Source organism: Hemicordylus capensis, chromosome 2, assembly GCF_027244095.1.
Source record: "Hemicordylus capensis ecotype Gifberg chromosome 2, rHemCap1.1.pri, whole genome shotgun sequence".
NCBI classification, from domain to species: Eukaryota; Metazoa; Chordata; class Lepidosauria; order Squamata; family Cordylidae; genus Hemicordylus; species Hemicordylus capensis.
The window spans coordinates 103,859,261-103,881,157 of record NC_069658.1 but is presented as its reverse complement, the minus strand read 5'-3'; the positions used below and the strand labels follow the sequence as shown (position 1 = coordinate 103,881,157).

At 40.0% G+C, this 21,897-nt stretch overlaps 1 protein-coding gene across 6 annotated transcripts in view; it reads left to right on the top strand.

The window, feature by feature from the left end:
* RORB (RAR related orphan receptor B) overlaps positions 1-21,242 on the top strand; it is a 210,942-nt gene extending 189,700 nt beyond the window's left edge. For 4 of the 6 annotated variants that reach the window (XM_053298310.1, XM_053298314.1, XM_053298309.1 and 1 more), the window contains 4 exons: positions 1,326-1,433; positions 3,314-3,424; positions 7,039-7,151; positions 8,434-8,961. In XM_053298310.1, the coding sequence (XP_053154285.1) occupies positions 1,326-1,433; positions 3,314-3,424; positions 7,039-7,151; positions 8,434-8,589 (488 nt within the window). In that variant the 3' untranslated portion in view covers positions 8,590-8,961. Of the gene's footprint in view, positions 1-1,325; positions 1,434-3,313; positions 3,425-7,038; positions 7,152-8,433; positions 8,962-16,736 lie in introns of those variants that run through there. The other 2 variants (XM_053298312.1, XM_053298311.1) reach the window with 2 other exon arrangements.
* Positions 21,243-21,897: the final 655 nt, after the last annotated feature.

The following is a 21,897-nucleotide window of genomic DNA, read 5'->3' as shown; positions in this document are numbered from 1 at the left end:
AGACAGGGAGACAAGCTACTATTGGGAAAGGAGCATCCAAGTCTATCAGAAAAATAATAGATGTGCAGGTATAACACTTTCTTCACACCAAGTATGGGTTATTTTACAATTGGCAGTGTAATCTTGCCTTGTGAGATTTCTTTAACAATGATTAAATGATAACTTTGTACTTTACAGTTTCTTTCTTAACACAAATAACAGATTTTTCAAAATAAAATGAAAAGGTTACAGAGACATGCCCAGACTCATGTGTCCAAATGGAAGTTTTTCCTTTTGGTGTTGGTGTTGGCTTGCTTAGAGTGCTTTCTTTGCTCTGGTGTTGAGATACAGTCTGTTTCTGTCCCCTTCTTGAAAGCCTGAAAATAATAAATATAGGCTTAAGAAATAACCAACCCACAGGAGCGCTCTCTGCAGTGACCTTCTTCAGCAGGCCTCTAGATCCTCTGAGGAGGATTGCACCTTTTTGACCATATATGGTACTCCCTACTATTCAACTTGCAGCCCCCTACTGACAAGCCTATATCACCTACTGTTTTAACCCTTAAAGAGTAGGGGTTACATTGGTTGGGCAGTCCTGTGCATATTTTACTCAGAAGTATTCCCACTATGTTTGATGGCATTTGCTCCCTGGCAAGTGTGTATAGGATTGCAGCACTATGACAATGAAAACTTGTCATAATTAACACATCAGCCTACGCAGGTGCCTGTTCTTCCATTGGCTGGTAAATCAAACTGCAGTAGTGGTGATGTATTTTAGGACTTTTGTTGGCTATAAATTGTATGATGTGTTTGATACCTATCACTTTTTACTCTGTTAATTATGAGATTATGTTGGGACATTTGTAATTTCCCGAAGACAGGGAACCCAAATTATTGGATGCAAGTGTGTTGGACTGTGAATTGCTTTTCTCTCATCAGTTCAAATTTTTAAGCTCCTTTTTTGCATGGAGGGCCAAATCACATCATCCTAAACTAAAGCTAAACAAGACCACAATCCAGTTTCACAAAGGATTAGTCCAATGCTGCTTTACTGATGGGTTAGTGTATTTCAACAGTCACCATCAGGACAGCAAGCAATTGCAACAATGCTGTGAATCCACCCTCTGACTGAGTAGAGATTGGCCCTAGCATTGGTAACAGTATTCACAGTACTATATGCTGCAATGCAGGGTTGCAGACTTGGCTGCACTGTCTTATACATTCTGGATATCTGTTGGAAAACTTGTGCTTGAATGCCTTCTGGACTTTTTGCTTCCAAAAGTGCTTGAAAACATTTCATTAAGCTATATCTGTGTGGTCATTCAAGTCTTTTGCTATCTTTCCAGGCTGCTTGGAAGTGGTTTTAGTGAGAATGTGCCGTGCCTTCAATCCACTCAACAACACTGTTCTATTTGAAGGAAAATATGGAGGGATGCAAATGTTCAAGGCTTTGGGTAGGCTTGCGCTTATTGTTTACCCACGCCCACAGAATTATTGACGAATGGTGGCACCTGCTCCTATACATTATCAATTGTAACTTCAAGATCTTTAACATCACTGCTTGGGATGTTTGAAACAAAAAGAGTCTGGTACATCCAGCTGCACCTGATTTCTCAGTTATCCAAGGTTACTGATTTGCCCAGGCTTTGCCTGTTCCCTATGTAAGTGAGCATGGGGATCTGGAAAGTGGGGAGGCAAGGGAGCAATTGACCCCCTGGATTGAGCCAGTCCTTTAAAATTCAAAGGGAGCATACTCCCTGGTAAATGGGTATACTACGATTGCAGCCTTTTCCTCCCATCCCCAGAATGGCATTCCTGAAGCTGCCCATGTAAGTGAGGCCATATATAAGGAGTTCATTTTTTGAACTTCTGATTACTTCATCATTTTGAATGCTCTTGCCATAAGCAGTTGGGTAGATAAAGCTGGAATTGATAGACTGCTTTTACGTCTAACAAATAAAACAGTGGAAAACTGTGAAGTTCCAAAAGCCACATTAAGATGGGGGAGGGGGTGGTATTCAGATCAGTCATATTAAGTTTTTTAGATTATGTGATGGGAAGATAAATGAATATTGTGTTAGTTAGAGGTTTAGACATAAATGGTAGAGCCAGTCATATCAATGTGTCTTGTTCAAAATCTTCAACTTTCAGAAAGTTTAAAAGTGAACATTTAGTATGCTGAATGATTTAACCCACTAACCATATGTCTGACATGAAAAGATATCCACCTATGTTGTACTGTTTTGTACAAAACAAAGTAGTACTCATTTATTGTACCATTTTATGCTAAGTATCGTGTTCCATCAACTGTTAGATAATAAAACTTAAGTTACAGTAATTATGAAGTGAACAAAAGACCAAAAGTTAAGTTGATTTTTTTAAAAAAAAACATTTATAACTGGCTCTTCCTCCAAGGAGCTCTGAGTGGTGTGCATGGTTATTTTTATCCTCACAACAACTCTGTGTGGTAGGTTAGGCAGAGAGACACATGACTGGCCCAAAGTGAGTTGCATGGTTGAATGGGGGTTCGAACTCAGGTCTTCCTGGTGCTCGTCCTACACTCTAACCACTAAGCTATGCTGAAATAAAAATAATTCAGCTATAAGCAGTAATTCCTTACATGTATACCTTCATTTGCGGACCATATATATTTAGGCCAGACATCCATGTGGTAAACACTGGTTTAAAGGAACTGGAATTAACTCAACTAACTGTGCATTTAATGTGATCTTAGATTTATTAACAATTTGTCTTTCATTCAATCATTTGTTCAGTATCAAATCTTTCAATTAAAACAAGTTGTTTCCTTGTGATTAGGTTTGTTGAATTCACAGTAATTGAAAACCTGATGCAAAACCATAGCTTATTTACGAGAAAGATTAAAAATGTGATTCCACTGAAAAATATATTTTTTCACTATCCTCCTTTGTGGTAGTTTATGTGACTCTTTGTAAGTTTTTTGTTGTTGTTGTTGTTGTTTTTAACCCTTGTACTACTGTAGGTATACAGGAAAGGGGGATTCTCTGCCTTGAATAACTATATAACCAGGGGGGAAACAACAGCAAGTGGGTACTAGTATTGTAGGGAAGCATTTCGGCTCCTCTCCAGGTGTGTGTGTGTGTGTGTGTGTGTGTGTGTGTGTGTGTATACACACACACACACAAGTGCCTGAAAGCATGTGGATATGTGATATGGAGGGAAGTCAGTGCTCATGTAGCATGGAATGCACATGTTCACCTGTTCACAAATATATGCATAACTTGAGTAAATGTTGCATGAGAAGTTAGAAGCTGATGACTTCCATTTTAACTGTTGTCTTCTGTGCTATATACAGGTTCTGATGACTTGGTTAATGAAGCATTTGACTTTGCAAAGAATTTATGTTCCTTGCAGCTGACCGAGGAGGAAATTGCCTTGTTTTCATCTGCTGTTCTGATATCACCAGGTAGGAAATATCTCCAGTTAATCTTCCTTTCTCCCTCAACTCACCCCACCCCCATGAACATTGCAATTCTCATCCTTTTTCATCCAGTATCAATAACTGTTATTCCTTCCTAAATATGTGCATTACGTAATGGAAGAATGAACTGAATGGGTTAATATGCTTTGTGCTTTGCCTCTAATTGGATATGTTCTTACTGGAGGAGTAGACCAAGAAGGATGTTCTAATGCAAAGCATGAGTTTTCCCACTGAGCTATGACCCTCTTAAATAAAGTTTTCGTGAATAAACTCTTAGGTAATTCTGCTGTAGAACAGGTTGGACAACCTGAGGCTCTTCAGCTGTTTTTGGATTACAGCTCCCATCCTCCCCAGGCTGGAGATGATCCAGGTAGTCCAACAACAGCAAGAAAGACTAAGGTCGTCCACTCCTGCTATCTAAAATGACTTGGACTTTACTACAGTGTATTGCATCAGATAATGCTGATGCTTTTGTAGAGGATCACTGTATGTTGATTCATGTGGCAGGCTCTTTTAAAAGTGGTGGCTTTTTCCTTCTCTTATTTATTTATTTATTTATTTGATTTTTATACCGCCCTTCCAAAAATGGCTCAGAGCGGTTTACACAGAGAAGTAATAAATAAATAAGATGGATCCCTGTCCCCAAAGGGCTCACAATCTAAAAAGAAACATAAGATAGATAAACATACGACCAGCAAGAGTCACTGGAGGGGCTGTGCTGGGGGTGGATAGGGCCACCCCCTTGCTCATATGGTAGAGAGCAGCAGCTGTATGGACAGTGGTAGACAAATCGAACATACTGGCTCTTTGTACAGCTGAGCAAGACAGAATGCTGTGCATACTTAACTACAGAGTTGAATTTAGCAGAGAAAAAGTGTGTGCATGTGTGAAGACAATCAGAAGGAGCATGACATGTGGGCTAAATAATAATATACAGTAGCTCCTAATATTGTTCAGCATACATCCCCCTTACACTTTAGTCTAGCTCTGTTTTGCGCAATCCTTCAAAATACAAGAATTGCGCAAACACAGCAGTGTGTTGGATGGCCATTTTTTCCAGTGGCCATCCATTGCTCAACCACACCTGCAATTCTTTCATCTTCTGGAAGAGTTTCTCTTGTGCAACACTAACTGTTCCATTACAAGGCAGACAGAACATTGCATGGCATGTCAGCCATCTTGGTGGTAGTCATTCAATATTCTAAACAATTCTAGAAGCAAAGTATGTTTTCTTGCAGCTGAACAGCTACCACTTGCTGCATATTTCGGCACCAATTGTTGTTTGGCAAACACATGGCTTCATATTATAGAGATAGTACGGCCAGCTATATTTAGTTAAAGCATTATCTTGATGGCATTCATCAGCAGTGCAATACAAGGAAAGAATTAAAATGAGGAACGCAGCCCAGATCTGCAGGGCACCTCCCTGCCTGTCCATGTGGCTATTGCCATTCCCATGAGCCTCCTGCCAAACATCTCAGGAAAGGAGATAATCAGAGCTAGAGGATAATAGGTGCTGTTCCTATTCCAGCAGCCAGAAAATGCCAATCTTTGGTTGCCCAGGCAGGAGGAGGGAAAGAGGATATTGAGCATCTGTCCTGCGTATCTTTCTAGCAGCAGTTCCTTTTGGCCACAAAAGAGCTCTCTTGGAGAAGGCAACCAAAAACAAAAGGATTTTGGAGGCAGGAAACAGAATAGGCCTGCCAGTTGTTAAAAGATTCGAGAGTCAGAGCAATGTGGCCAAACAGCATATCGGTTCTAAACACATTTATCTGGAAGCCACTCTCCCTGGTTTCAGTGGAATGTCCTTTCAACGCATGTCCTTAGATTCACAGATTAGTGGCTTGGTTATAGGCAAACACAGTGTTGGACTGGATTGGACACTAGATGCCAGAGCTTCTGCTTTCCCCAGAACCTGCATGTCACAGCTGTGATGTGTTAACGGCTTGTTCTGACTGGGAAGGCTGCAGAGCAAGGGCAGAGAAGATTGCAATGCTGCAGCTAAAGATTCAGGATTCCCAACCATTCAAAGTTGAGTGCTGCAATTGATCCAGATCAGAACTGCAGAAGGGAGGGTGGGGCTCTTTGGTGGGGCTCTTTAGCCATGCTTCTAGCCCAAATTGTATCTCCTCTGTGGCTTGTTTTCCCCCAGGTGGGCAGCTTCAACTCATGTCCACTAAGAGCTTCTCTACTAGGGGAATGGTAGGCACATGGGCCACGATCCAAATCATACACACACCCTGAATTTTAACATCAAGAAATAAGCATGCAAGGGCCAAACTATGCATTTAACATTATGACCCCATTCGTACGTAACGGCAAACTGTGGGTAGCTGAACCTGAGGTTAATTTTTGTAACCCTGAATTGCATCACAAATATTCATCCAACCAAAGCCCAGAAACCTCCACTTTCAGGTCAGGGGAGCCATGCCCTCTTCCTGGTCCACTGAGGCCACATCCCAGAAAGCTCCATAGCACTTGCATCGTCAGACAATGAGCAAGGCATCAGAACGACTGCAGGGCAGCAGCCATTGGCCATGATCTTCAAGGGGCTGTGCCAAGCACGATCATGCCTTTTCAGAAGGGACCGCCCGCCCTTGCCAGGGAAAGGACATTTAAATCCCTTTAAATGGCATTCAAGCCCTTCTCCTGACAGCTATTGCACCAGCACCCTCATAAGAGACCCGCACCTAAACAGTTGCGCACAATCACACTTGCTGGCAATGGGGGGATGCAGGGGAGCACTCTTTTTCTATTATTCCAGGAAGGAATCATGATGACTTCCTGGGAGGGAATATATCTGTGCGGGAGGGCAAAAGATCCTGGGGTCTGGTCCACTGTGACCAAGGATGCTTTTGTGATGGCAGATCCTGGCAAACCAATCCAGGGATACCAATGCACACTGGAGTTCCCATGTCAGTTTGCCACCCAATGATTACCCCTCTCATGAGAGGGCCAGTCCTCTGGGGAGGACCAGAGGCTCAATGAGCTTTGGGCCTCCATCAGACTGTGCTCTCATGAGATAGGCCATCCAAACCAAGGGGCCCCCACTTGTTTGCACCCCCCATTCTTTCTGGTAAATAATGGAACATGTGCACCATGACGCACAGAACCTCCTCTCCTCGCAACCTTTTCATACTCCCAAGGGGTAGTGGCTGCTCCATGTGTCTGGGCAATACCATGTGGCCAGACTAGGGAAACAGTGGGTCTGGGGATATATGTTTACTCCCGTTCAAATTTCTCAGGTTTCGACTGGTGTTTCACAATATGCTGATCGGCCACGGTGGGGAACCGTGGGAGAGGGAAGCCCCAATTACCAGCAGTTCCAAGAAAGTAGGGTCACTGTGCCAGGCAAAAACAAACATGAATATGTGCCAATGGATGACCAGATTGGCAGAGGGACTGCTCAGACTGCCTCATAGGGAAACTCACTACAAAGTAAAGGTTCTGTTTGGCGAGGAAAACCACAGGTTGCTTTTGACTCAAAACTATGATTTCATGCATTCGGATGTAAACAAATTCCAATGTAGGCAAGACTTCTTTTATTGGCTTTAGCTTATGCCTTTGTTTTAATTTAGTGTTACTTTATTTTTGGCCAGATCGAGCTTGGCTATTAGAACCAAGGAAGGTCCAGAAGCTTCAGGAAAAGATTTATTTTGCACTTCAGCATGTGATCCAGAAGAATCATCTTGACGATGAGACTTTGGCAAAGGTAGACCTTCCATATAATTTCATCCCATGGCACAGAGACCCAAATAGGCACTCTGTATGCAAGTGTGTATATAATAATTATTGAATTTAATTTCTCTGTTTTCGGATCAGGCTGATAGTGTTCCACTGTATTAGAAAGAATCACCCAGATCTCAAGATTTCTTGCAAGTACATCCAATGGGTGTTTGGCTGCCTTTTCCCCATCTACAACAACTTTCTCATTTGTGTCAGCTATGCAAGGACAGCAGTTTCCTTGATGCATTAGAACTAGTGACTGGTTAACTTCCCTTGTAGGGACTTAAAAATGGGTGGAATTTTCTACCTTTAATAAAGGTATACTCAGTAGAAATCTCTCATCTCTCTATCTCTCTATCTCTCTATCTCTCTATCTATCAGATGTGTACACTGCCCCAAACTTTCATCTCTGGGCAGTTAACAATAGCATAAAACAAGTTAAAACATATACAAAAACTTAAAACAATTTAACAATTTAAAAACCACCCACAAATTAAAACCTTAAAATTTTAAAGAACTGAAAAAGCTTCGGTGAAGAGGTGGGTTTTCAAATGCTTTTAAAAAATTGTCAGCGAAGGGGAGGATTGTATCTCAGTAGAGAGTGCATTCCACAGTCTCAGGGCAGCAACCAAGAAATCCCGTCCCCGTGTGGCCACCAGCCAAGCTGGCAGCAACTGGAGACGGATCTCTCCGGACGACCTCAATGGGCGGTGGGGCTCATAATGAAGAAGACGTTCTTTTAGATATCCAGGGCCGAAGCCATATAGGGCTTTATAAGTTATAACTAGCACTTTGTATTTTGCCCAAAACCCTATTGGCAGCCAGTGTAACTCTATCAACAAAGGAGTGATGTGGTCTCTCCAAGATAACCCAGATATCAACCTGGCCGCCATGTTTTTTTCCATGCTTTCAATTCATTCTCATTTTTAATGCACGTACATTCCTGAATATAAATTGGGAATGAACATGTTATAGCCAGGTGTAGGGTGGGGAATAACGAGTTCCTTTCAGTCCAGGTAAGTAGAATGCACACGAGCAGCAAGACAGCAGCAGGCTTACATTAGAAATTATATTTAAATGCGTTTGTCAAATTCAAGATCCATTTCACCTGATAAATATGGGAAATATGTACATTGAGCCAGATTAGTAAATTTAGACAGCAGGATATTGAAAACCTATTAAACTGTTCTTTAAACTATTCTTTAGCATAAGCATTATGTCTCACACTGTGTTTAGTTAACTTATTTATATATCTGTCTGCCTTACAGTTAGTAGCCAAGATACCAACCATCACTGCACTTTGCAACTTGCACGGAGAAAAACTGCAGGTATTTAAACAATCTCATCCCGATATAGTGAACACGCTATTTCCTCCATTATACAAAGAACTTTTCAATCCAGATTCTACCACTGGCTGCAAGTGAAGGGGAAGATAGACATGTCACATAGTCCTGGAATGCATCACTGTTAAGACAAGACGAATTGTTTTCATGAAGACTTTCTTTTTTTTAAAAAAAAAATGTCACTACTGCAACACTAGGAATGTCCTGCACTTAATAGAATTATTTTTCACCGCTACAGTTTGAAGAATGTAAATATGCACCTCTGAGTGGGGCCTGTTTTCATTTCTCTTCTTTTTGTTAATTTTCCTTTTTTTTTTTTAAACTGACCAGACATTTGCAAATATAGAACACTGGGTGTTACCTTTATTTTTTATTTTATTTTATTGGGGGTATGTTTTGGGAAACAACTGTTTATAGAGGTTTATTGTAGATATAAATGAAAACAGAGGAGTTTTTTGCAGTATTACTCTTGCTGTTTATTGTTCAAATATAATTTAAGAAAAATCCACTAAACTAGGTTTACCTATTTCTATGTTTTTAGCTAGCTAAATGCATGTGGCAATTTGTAGCTGTCTTGGAAATAAGTGTGCGTGTATGTAATATATATGGGCATGATCCTTCCCCTTGCAGGTACAGAGGGTACCCCAAGCAGCTCAGAGGAGTTCCCCGTTTCTCCTGTCTCCCTTCAGTGCATACACACAGGTGTGCGCACACAGCATACCAAGGCAACCCTGGCAATGGGAAGTTTGTGTGTGGCTCTATTGTCCACATCCAGCCTTCTCTCTCTGCCCACTCAAGTTATGTGCATCAGACCTCGAGTTACCTATAACTATATATGCACTACAGGGAGGGGGGAAAGGCCTTATTCAGCCGTATGGAGATCCTTCCACTTGCAGGCAAGGATCATGCCCTGTGTGTATATGGGTAGTATACCAGGATGGCCAACTTCTGTATTCTCAGGGGCTAACCATCCCTCATACAGGGGGCAGGAATGCTGTACAACTCAACCACATCACAAGTGGTTCTAATAAAATCTATTGACTGGGACATTGTGTATGAAACCCAAAGAGAGATGCAGTATTAAAGCATCTCTCTTACTCCCTTGCCCACACTCACATCTTTTGGGGAACAATTTAGTTTTACTATGAAATCGCAGCCAATGTTTTGACCATACCTTGATTCAAATTTGGTAGCATCACCAAAGTCTGGATAAAATTGCTTTATGGGTCACCAGTTAGCCATACCTGCTGTATACCAATATAGCACACACACACACACACACACACACACACACACACACACACACACATACACATATATATATATACACACACCTATATAGAATACACACACACTTGCTGTAGCTTAAAAAATATGCCTATTTTCTAGGGATGCTCTCCTGCATTTTAAAACTCTCCATGTAATGTGTTAGACTTATGTTGAGCAATTAGGATTTTGCTCTGCCATCCAACCATATATAATGACAAGATGGTACCATTTCTGATCAGTTTGTAAATAATGTGTATGCAGTACGCAGTCAGTGAATGAAAAGTCAGGTTAGTATTATTGGTGCCAAAGCCTTGTCTGGATAATTCAAATGCACAGAGAGAAAGTTATTGGGAGATTTCTTTTCTCAGTGATAGGAATAAAGCATATATTAAACATAATATTATAGGACTCAATGCCAATAGAGTATTTAAACCACAGAGTAAAATGAACATCAACCCAAACAGTACATTTTTTGTGAATCAGAAAGAGAGTTTATTTTATTTTATTTTATTAATACTTCCTGAAACAAAATAGTTATAGGGCTCAATATTGTTCTGATATTTTCCAAGGGATAATGGAGCAGGCCCAGTGATACACCTTTAAAGAGTAAAGAAAAAAAAATTACAAGAACAATCAGTCATCATTGTGAGCTATGAGGTTAGAGTGGAGGCTTTTCATATACACCCCATCATCTAATGCAATTGAAATATTTCAGTGTCAGGACAAACAGCTGTTTTCACCAGTTCATTTCATATCCTGGGCTTTGATTGCCCAGCTGCTATTTATTATTATTAAAAATAATATTATTTAGAATATTTCTATATTGCCTTTCAACAAAAGTTATCAAAGTGGTTTGCATAGCAAAATAATAAGATTGTTTCCTGTCCCAAAGGGACCCACATTCTAAAAAGAAACAAAAGAGTAATACCAGCAATAGCCACTGGGAGGGGCACTATGCTGGATTGAATGGGGACAGTTGCTCTCGCCCTGCTAAATATAAGAGAGCACCAATTTAAAAGGTGCTTCTTTTCTACCTCCTAACAAAATGGGGATGATAGTACAATCTACAAAAGCATTTCTCATTAATAGTTGTGATCTGCACACAACTTCTCAGTCCACAGAAGAAACATTAATATTAATAATGTTATTAATATTAATAATAATTAATAATATTAATCAATATTAATATTAATTCTACATCACATCTCTATGAGCCCCTAGCAGATTTTTTTATCAAGAATATTTTTTCCTCCCTCTGGTTGTAAATGTGGAAAGAATTCTGAAAAAGGGGACAGTGGAAATCTTTTCTATCTGTCCACTGGATCCAATCCAGTATGGCATGTATCTCTTTGGGCGTGTTTCTTCAAGGCTACATATATTAGAGTAAATGCCTTGGCGACGTGCTGTTATCGAAAAGCTGTCCAAGGATGATAGAAGATGCTTGCAAAGAAAGGAGGATTCCCTGTGTTGCTTCCCTATTCACCCAAAGAGAGTATATGCAGGCCTCTAGAACTGCCCTATCTTAAAGTTCTATTCTTTGTGGAAAACTTCACTGGGAATTCTGAGAACTATGGAACTTCTCACCTCTCCTTCTTTTGCCTTCCATCCATTCCAGCTTCTGCTGCATCTTGTATAAGAGAGAAGATCCTGCTTTATCGTTTCTTGCCTCTGATTCCCCCCATAGTGATCAGAATAATCAAGAAAGTCCTTTCACAAGCCGGCATGGTTCGTAGAGTAGGGTTTAACTGCTGTCCATTCTCTGTATACCAACTTTTAGTCTGGAAAAAATACACAGCTGCAATACTTTTGTGAGACAGAGTTCATTCACAAATAAAATTGGCTGTGTTCCACCACTATCATCCCATTTTCCAAAATAGGGAACAGATCTGAAAAATACAAATGATCTTTAAATATCTTGCAATATCAGACGTATCTGCTGTGCTACCTGGGGATTCCGACACAATTAATAAATGTCTTTCCTCTCATGCAAATGAAAGCGCTGAAGAAGGTCTTGATCTGGAGCCAATGGAAATCTTGCATTTCATTTATACTCATGTATTAGTTCTCAGTAGATACAATCTTAGAAAACAGTAGCATTCTTTTGAAGCTGATGATTGAGAATTTAAGCCAACGATATTCAGTGTCTATAATATAGATATGAGCAGGTTTCTTACCCCCTACTACCAGCACCACAAAAACTTCCTTCTGATTGGCTTTCATATAGAAATATCACCTTCCCCCGCCTTGTTTTTAACAACTGAGACACAGGTAGGACTTGCACTGTTAACACCACTGATTGTTTTTTTCCCCAGTGACTGGTTTTACAAAAATAAGGGTATGAACCACAGGCCCATTGAATTCAGTAGAAAAACCTGCCTTGAATTCTCAGACTGCCTCCTGCTTCTCCTCCCCCCCCCCCCCGCTTTTTCTCTTCAAACAATGGGCTACAGACAGACAAATCAACATAAGCTGTTCTTGTAAGCGATATCCCTTCTTCCTTTACTTGACTTCTCTCTCCTCCTCTGGAACCAGAACAGCAATAACACTTTATATTGTATTCTGCTAATGTAAGAGCACTGAGCCACTTTATTCTCAGTGTCTGAGCAGACAGATGTAGACTGCTTGTTACACTTCTACAGGGACTTAATTTTGTATAAATGTCACTCCTGCTGGCTCTCTGTATAAAGAATTAATTCCAAGAGTCATATTTCTTTCTAAGGGAAAGATTACTTTACTGATTGCTAGGAAAACAGGGTAATAGAAGACACTCAATTAAACCAAGCTGTTTCCAAATGCAATATATATTTGATGATTGGTGTGTGTTAGGGACCGTGCAGGATTTGAAGCTGGGAGGTCTTGAGCTCTTTCATCTAATATAATCTTGTTGATTCTTTTCTTTGAGGTCTGTCTTGATTCTATATTGTGGGGTGGCTGGGTCAAATCTGTTTATTTTCCCTAGAGCTATATTATTTGTGAGAAGAGTTGTTCCATGGGCTGAATACCATAACTCATTTTAAATCTGCTTCTGTCTATACTATCAATGTAAGTAAAAGATGGAAGAAAAAGGTGCTGGTCTTCCAACTCCGGGTTTTGGTTTCCTGACTGAGTGCATCCAACGAGGCTCATACCAGCTAGGTCTGAGAACACTAGTGTCTGGTCACCCAGCCTTCTTCCAGCAGTTTCTTACAGGAGGTGGAACCTGTGGTGCTTAGGCAGATTCATATCATCATTCTATTTGTATACATAGATCTTCTCTCTCCATTGAACATAATGGGGCAGCCCACAGGACCAAGAGCCTCACATACACAACAGAGCAAGTGTGTTGCTTTAGACCGGGGTGTAGGGGTAGTCTCCAAAATGGTATGATGGGAGCAAGGCTTCAGGACATGTGGATATATATGATGAAACTTTGAGACCTGAGACAAACAGCTCACTTTTCCCTGACACTAGAAAGAGAGTGAGTGAGTGAGAGAGAGAGTGTGTGTGTTTGTGTGTGTAACATGACCCAGTTCATTCTGCCTCCTCTCTATAAACCAACCAGTGGATCTGACATGCTGTAAGAACCGTGTGTGTCTGACACTAGCGGCCATTGTATTCTTTCTTTTTAAATCTTCACACTTTGTAAATGACAATCACTGCTTGATGCAGATGTTGCACTGTATGCCACTCAGGGATATTATTACCTTATTAAAAATAATAAGATATATAAAAATGACAGTAATAATAAGAAAACAATTATTAGAAATATGATGAAAGGCGCAAATTTAGATGCCAAAATGAGGAAGACCCAGACAAGGCTTTCAAGCCAGCTGTTAGAAATGATGTGGTTAGAAACTGAATTCACTTTCACTATTTCCTCAGCTCTGTGCACCACTGATTTCACCCTTTTCAGCGATTTCACATGTAATTGTGAATGCAAGGTCCATATTTTGTGAGCTTTCATCCTTCAGAAGTGGATGATGTGCGTATGAATGGCATTTCAAACAAGTGGCAAAATTAACATTTTATTTAAAAGGTATTTTGCCAGGATCAAATTAAGGTGGATTGACTTATGTCCAATTGCAAACACGCTCACTTGGACATAAAGTCAGTGGCACTTGAGATTAAATTCAGGTAAATGTGTTAGGATCAAGATCTTGGATACAGAATACTGAAACATATTAACAGTACTTGTCACAGTTTTGCTGATTTACCACATGGAGAAATATATGGGATAGCAGTGGGAAAGGAAGAAAATGATATCATTTCATCATATTGCAAGAGATCCCTCCAACTAGCCTCTTCGTCAGACCAAAGCTTTTCATAGACAGCCCCTCCTTAACCATGTATCTGCCCACTTCACTGTGGCATAGGTTCTAGAATTTACGTTGTTAAGCTCTTGTTTGCTTCTATAGTAGAAGAATTACAACCTGTTTTAGAAAGGGGGTGCCTTTTCTCATGGTGCATTTTGCCCCACAGTGGCTGACATTCTCAACAGGACTACAAAACTGGAAGAAGCCCTTTGGAGATGCAAACAGAGTGAACCCTAACTACTCTCTAGTCATTTCCCCGAGCTAGCCCCAGTTGGTACAGAGCGGTGGGGCATGATTTTTGCTGCTCTCTGCTCCATTCAGATGGAGCTTTTAACTCCAGGATCTGTCCCCCTGGGTTACACAGCTCTGGGGGAAAGATTCCTGGAGTTAAAAGCTTCATCTGAATGGAGCAGAGAGCAGCGAAAATAGCACCACCCCGTTCTGCACCCTCTGAGGCTGTGGGGAAATAACCATAGAGCAGTTAAGGTCTACTCTGTCTTCTGTTTTAGTAGTACTGCAGTTAATGACATATGAAGGGTGGGGGGACAGCTCAGATTGTCTTGGAAACTGACCTTTGGATCAGCTCACTGGAGATACCAAGAAATGTTCCCCTATGTTTCACATGATGTTCCTTTCTTCTGGGGCAATCGATAATCCTTTTGCCCTTATTGAAACCATCATGATAGGTTCAAATGGGTTCCACATACAGTACATGTGCCCACCTTAATCCTTTATTTAGGCCCAGTTTCTCCATGTAGAGTTTTAGAAGCAACTTGAGAAAGTAGAGAAAACATAACCCCACTCCATTCACACCTTAACTTGGAAAGGGTCAGGTTGATATCAGTGAGGGTCAATAACCTGCAGAAGAGAGGAAATGATTGTAGGTCTCAAGAGAAGGATAGAGTTTAGAGGCTCACCTAGAAAGGTAGAATATGAACCAACTATAATAGTTCACAAAATGTCTGAAAAGTTCATCAGTCGGGACCATTGCCCTAAACATGCTCCTTATTTTAACAGCTCACCATGCCTTAATATGCAAATCATGAAGCAGTAATAAAACAAAAGCCATCAATTTGGCACAACCCTATAGCAAGGTGAGATCTTCGTTTAGCCCCCTTTCAAACTCTCAGTTCCACATAAAGGAACAACAGGGAAAGTGGGGGGAAATGGTGATGCTTTAAAACAATTGGTCCTTACATATCAGGTTGGGTTTGAATTGTTCAAACTTCTATTGAAAGACAACCATAAGTTGTGTACAGATGATCACCTCTGCAGAGCAATGGGAGTCTCTTCCCCTTACTATACTCATGGTAATAGCCCAGTGTCTGCATTAGTCCACTCCACAAACATAGAATAAGAGTGGTCTAGTGACATAGGAGTTCTTCCGAAATGTTATTGATTTCAGTAACAGAGCTAAGCAGCTGCTTAAACCAGTCCTGTTGAAACAAGAGGACTTAGAAAGTACTTAACTTTGACTGAACCATTCCCATTTTGAAGGAAAGGAGGGGAGGCTGACTGCAGTAAGTTTGCTTGCTCTGTGCTATTGCTTTGGAGTTCTTAAATGGCCTTAACGGAGTGATAAAATTGACTAAACTGGTCTTCAAGGGACTTCTGCTATAGTCATTTTAAATTCTAGAAGGGACTTTTTTGGTGGGGGGTGAGTAGAAAATGTTATTGACTGCAGTAAAGAGAGAGCTTTGAAGATCTTTTCAAAGAAAAACAGGTTGTAAAGAGAAAGAAAACATACTTGAAAAGGCAGGGCATTTCAGTCAGGAAGTGGAAAGCCTAGCTTTAGACCTCCCCCCCCCCCGCCTTCCTTTTTTTAACTTTCCAGAAATAAGGTAGGTACACATCCTTCTCCACACTTTAAAAAAAGTAAGAAAAACTGGTTGAATTGCCCCAGTCATGGTAAGAAATCACCATTGATACTATGGCACTATCCATTAGATTGCAACAGTCCCCATTCACATAATAGAAGCATTGGTTGTACTGCTGGGATGTAATTTGGCCTTTCCCAAATATTAGCTGAAGTGCTACAAAGTTCTCAGACATGGTCTCAGGTTGAACAGAGACCATGATGGAAAAGCGGGGAAAGGGAGCTGTATGCTACGGGCTTCGGCCGCTCAGCCATACAGCTCCCATTCTAGAAAGTAATCGTCAACACAAAGCAAACCTTTTAAATGCCACTGGAGCTTTCAAGATTTCTTGAAACAGACTGGGAGGCTCTTGCTTCAAACATAGCCAGAACTTGCAGCTCACTCGGGATTTTCATTTGGGATCATTAATTATATACCTTCAGTTACTTTTGTTCTATCAGCTTCAATAAGACAGACATAACCTTATGGCTTATAACTTATAAATATAACTTACAACTGCCTCTTATAACTTATTCTGCCCTCTCCGCAAATATGCTTAGGGCTGAGGTATTAGAGTGCTTTCACAAGCATTTCTCAGGATGGCATTTGATGTTCCCTATTTGCAATTCAATGGCCATTACATACACTTCGTATTAAAATGGCTCTCTCCTGCTTTCAGTATCACATCAACAACATTTAGAAGAGGTCAACTGGAGATGGTCTCATCGTTTGTAAAATCTAAGATATAGAAAGTATTTTATGTAGTATAACCTTCTGCTCAGATAAGACATGTCTAAATCATCCCCAACAGATGGTCCTCCAGCCCCTTCTTAAGAACCACAAATGAATAAGGATTCTGCCATTTCCCTAGGTAAGTTGTTCCATTGTCCAACCATTCTTTTTGCTAGGAAAATCTTTTTGAAACTAATCTGATATTTCCCTCAGTGACACTTAGAAACAATTGTTCTTCCTTATTGAGGAGGCACCTAATATTTCTCCAGTGGTAACTAATGTATCAGTAATCCCTAAAACAGCAATCTGAATGTATAGTGACATGGATTGATTGTGCTCATCTACTAGTATTTTATAAAACTAATCCATCCGCTCAGTTTACATAAAAATAAACAAGAAACGCACAAACATTTGTGAGGAGAAGTGACTAGGGTGTGGCACTCAAAAAAAGTCCTCCACATTACTGCAGATGGTGAGGATAAAACTGCATACAGTGAGTTTAGTAGATGTATAATACTTGCCTATTTTTCTCATCCCAATGGTTCAACAAAGGATGAGTGAAAGACGACGACATTGGATATAGCAGCAATAAAATCTGAGTGTTAATTTTTTTTGTATGAACATTTGCAGAAAATGTTTGCTTTGCACGCTGTCTTCTGTAAGCTAACAAAAAGAAAAAGCTTCATCTACTGTAGATATACCAGTGTTGATAATTTTGTTTTACATATTTGTTGGATTTTGGAGGGGTGGAGCTGCTAACTTGCGACTGAAGATACTGCTGTTGAGTGAGGGGGAATGTATGTTTGTTTCTAGAAAAGGCAGAGACCCTTTAGCATCAATATGCATTGGCAACAGTCAAGTATGTTCAACGGCAAATGGAGTTCAGACATAATTCGGGGGAAATGTTTTCCTTGTTTTGTATTGCATTGCCACATTGGTCCTTTATTATTCAAGCAGCAAAAGCCTCAATCTATTGAAGAATAGTATGGCAAGATGGGCTGCTGCAAAGAACAGACTTTACCATTAAGAGTGTTCTACTTAAAACAGATTATTAAAGAAAAAGCACTTATATTTGTCTCTGGGTAGATTCCCAGCTTAATGAATCGAAGCAAAATAGATTAGTCTGTCAGCTTCTTCTAGGGATCAAATGCACTATGATTGTGGGGTTTTTTTTCCTTCTTCAATGTGTCACTTCGATGTCTGAATCAGGCAAAAAAAAATGTGTTATTTAATATGATATTCTATGATAACATGACTTTTTGAAGTTCTGTCATGTAAACATGCATTCCTCTCTGGGTGATGGGGATTTGCTCCTGCACTTATTTTGGAAAGCCACTGAATGGCATAACAAATGTGGCTCTCTTTGCCTCTCCAGTTCCTGCAGCATGGCCTACAGCATGCCAGATGCAGAGGCACGGTGATTGTACTCGCAGCCATAACTAAAGCACAACCCAAGTATACTGAGCTTTCCAACCCCCATTTGAAGCACTGTAGGTAGGAACGCTGCCATACCTTTCAACTAACTTTTCCCCCAGGGCTGCTTCTTACATTCCTTTTGGATACACTCACATTAGTCCATGGCCAGCTCTTCTATTGAAGGGGAGGAATGTCACTCCTACATAGTGAAGTGAAATACTTAGCAGCCAAACATTGCTATGATGGAGGCACCATTTTATGCAGGGAGGCAGCAATGATAAGGCAAATAAAGGGAGTGAGAAGAACTGCAGCACTGCCTGGGGAGGAGATGGAAGCACAAGATGGGTGTAAAACAAAGCCACTGCCCAGGGTACCGTAATGGCCCTGGATAAAGTACACTTACCTCTAAGGGGTATACATATCTGTCTCTCATAGCCTATGGACTGTTCTCTTTCAGGACTGATAGAGGAACAAGAAGTGATTGGAGCAAGGCTATCAGCATGGGTTGATTTTTGTTTTATGCTGTGGCTACTGTTTGTGTGAACCAGAGGCTTAGGCCCAGGAAACTTTAGAAGCCACCTTCTCCCTAGGGTCCCAGTACAAGCTTGGCCATCCATGAAGAACACCTTCTACTGATACCATCAGTGTGCTAAGTTCTGTAAAAGTAGGGTACAAAGAATGTAATTCTTTTGCCTCTCTGTTATGGAGCACCATCAGACCTGCCAAAGTCTGAACCATAAGCACTTCAAATCCTACCTGCTTGGGCTCATCTTAGGGCCTTAAGATTAAATCAGAAAGATAGGAGAATTTAATTGCTAATAATTGGCTATCCCCCTTGAATCTTATACACACAGACAACAAGCCATGGTGGATCATCACTTCCTGGAATTCCTTTGAAATGTGGATAAACCAGGCTATAAACCAGAATAGTCTTCAGGCTTCTCTGTGATGTATCAGAGCATTCACATGAATGGTCATAACCCTACTAAAAAAAACCAACCCTCAAATCACTCCATGATGGCTTTGCTACTTTGGTTCTTTAGCTCTCCCATCATAATTGTTCATATTCTCAAACATGAATGTGAATCTCAAGGATGTAGTTTAAAAAGCAATGCCAGAAGCAGTCCTCGGGTGACTACCAAGTCAAAGTAATTTGATCTGGTTATAAGTGAGAGACAATTTACTTCATTTAGGAACTGGAATACTGTACCTACTAAATCTCATTACTTACCACTCAACTCTCTCCTGTCTGCCTCATTGATCAACACTGAAGAAAATCACAAACAAAATAAAACCTGAGTATGTATTGTAGAAATGTAGAAGACAAATACAATATTTTTTCAAATGGAATTACTTTTAATATATACTCGCAGAAGGTCTAATACTACGTATGCTGTCTGTAATTTTTTCCTGTAAATAACTTTGGGACAGTAAAAACACTGATTTTTTTTCTATGTCTGTTTAAGCATAAGACTTTGTAATGCTTTTTTAAAGAGAAAAAAAAACATCAAAGAGCAAATTATGTACTTGCTTCCTATGAGTGTAATGTACTCTTCAGTTTTTTATGGAAACTGATTGTAATAGATAAAGCCTTTTGAACAGCCTTGGTGTTTAGTGTCATACTCCTGTTTTATAACAGAGAGGGGGGCAGAGCTGTCGATGAACCCTGTTCCAAGTCAGATTCTAACTGAACATTGTGCCGAGACCCACAGACTTCAAAAATTCCATTTGCAAGACTATTACTCAAGCAAATGATGATTCCCTTACAGCATATGGGAGCAATCTATTTGGGAAGTTGTTTGGCGCAGGTCCCATTGAAATGAATGAGAGCTGTATAAGACCAGAGTACTGCACAATGCTCGTAGGGCATACCCATAGTGCTGCCACAATTCAGTGGGATTTGCACAGGAAAACATCCTGGTGGATTGGGGTTTATGTCTTTTGACTAGCCCTTCCAGTATGAATTAATCCTTCTCTCCAGTGAACAAAATATTTTTGTACTCTTTCCATTTCTTATTTAAATCTGAGGTCAGATCACTCAGTAGCTACAAGATGAAGCCATAACTGACCTTCACCAAATAAATGTTTTAAGGATCATAATGGGACAAAATATCTCCAGTGTAGTAACAGCTATGAAAAGGGTGTGGGGGGGGGAGGCAGGAGCAAAAATCAAGTGCAAATGTTTTGGGCTGCCTTTGCAGGTACCCAGGTTTGATTTTCATGGCTAGTATTTTATGATGACCCATTTATTTTAAGAAAGATATTTAGATTTAAATAAAACTTTCTAATATTTTTTGAAAAATCCCTAGAAATGCTTCCTTGCTTTTAGAATTATGAGAGAAATCAATTTTCATATTCTTCCAAGTTTCAAAGTTTTAATATTTTTATCCTATTTCCAGTAATTTTTGTTAACGTGAAGTGAGATGTACATCTCTGTAACTTTGGAGCCACAAGTTATTTGGTGCTTGGCTGTAGCTGTTATTGTTGTGAGTTTATTTTATCTCCCTTTTAGGAGTAGTTTGCAACTTTAATCAAGCATGTTCACCGCCGTTGGGGGAAAAATGCATCAGAGTTGTGTTGCCGATAAACAAACATATACAAAAATGCCCAGTTGGAAAAGTTCACTTTAAAACAATTTTAAGAATGATTTTCTTGAACAAAGCACTTCATAGCCTCAATAATTTTCCCCCGTGAAGCTTAATTGTATGACAATATGAATTACAACTGTATTTTATTGGCCTGTAGATGAAGAAAGCAAACATACAAACAGTTGACATAAAACATTTGTTTGACAGCTGCAGTTTCCTTCTGATCTCTCTCTCTCCTTCTCTCTCTCTCTCTACACTTTCTCCCTTGTTTAATATTTATGTGCACGTGAGTAAAAAAACAAAACTACAGCCTGATTCATTTAGAAAGTGACCATTTTTTTTCTTATAAATGTTTTAGGACCAGCATCCCCCCCATCAAAATTTTTAAAAGGTTTTATATTTCTTTAGAATGTAATAGCTTTTTTGTCTTATTTTTGTCCTGTAAGTTATTAGTTCAATACTGTTAGCATTCCATAATAATGCACACATGATTTTTGAATGTTTTCTGTATATGACAATCAATGTTGATGAAGTTCCTTTCTTTAATGCTGAACAAAATTAAAAAATGCATAAGAAAACAATAGTCGGCATATGTTTCTTGTACCAGGGGGTGGCGGTAAAGGAAACCTGGTCTTGTCCTTTGGATAAAGCAGAACAATTTAGTAGTCAGTGGTTATCTATATCTTTAAAACATCAGTCTCCAAATTCTGTCAGACCCTTGCATGACCAAGAAATGAAACATAAGATGAGGATATACAGGTGAAGCGAACTGGCAGTGTAGGTACAGAAGCAGGCTTGATTCTCAGTTACTCTCATTCATTTCTATGGGATAAAGTAAACTGACTGCAGTCTAAGAAGGGCAAAATTGGGAGGGGGGAAGCCTGACTTTCGTTCGTCCTGGGGCCAAAGACAGGACAAAACTGACTTTCTACCCCAAATATTGGGGGATGCAATTCTCACTGGCAGGGGTCATGTATCACGAGGTAGCCCTGCCATATACAAGAGACCCTCCCTCCAACCATGACAGCTATTTTTCTTTTAATGTTTTTAATGTTAAAATTAGGATTCCTACAGCAAATGATTAGCCATTTGAAGGTCTTAACTAGTGTAAGAATGATGGGGAGGTACTTCCCAAAAGAAAAGAAAAACTAGAATATGAAATATAGCATGATCACTATAGTTGATTAGAAAGCCAAGCATTCCCATTCAACTAAATGTGGGACATGTATGTCCCCA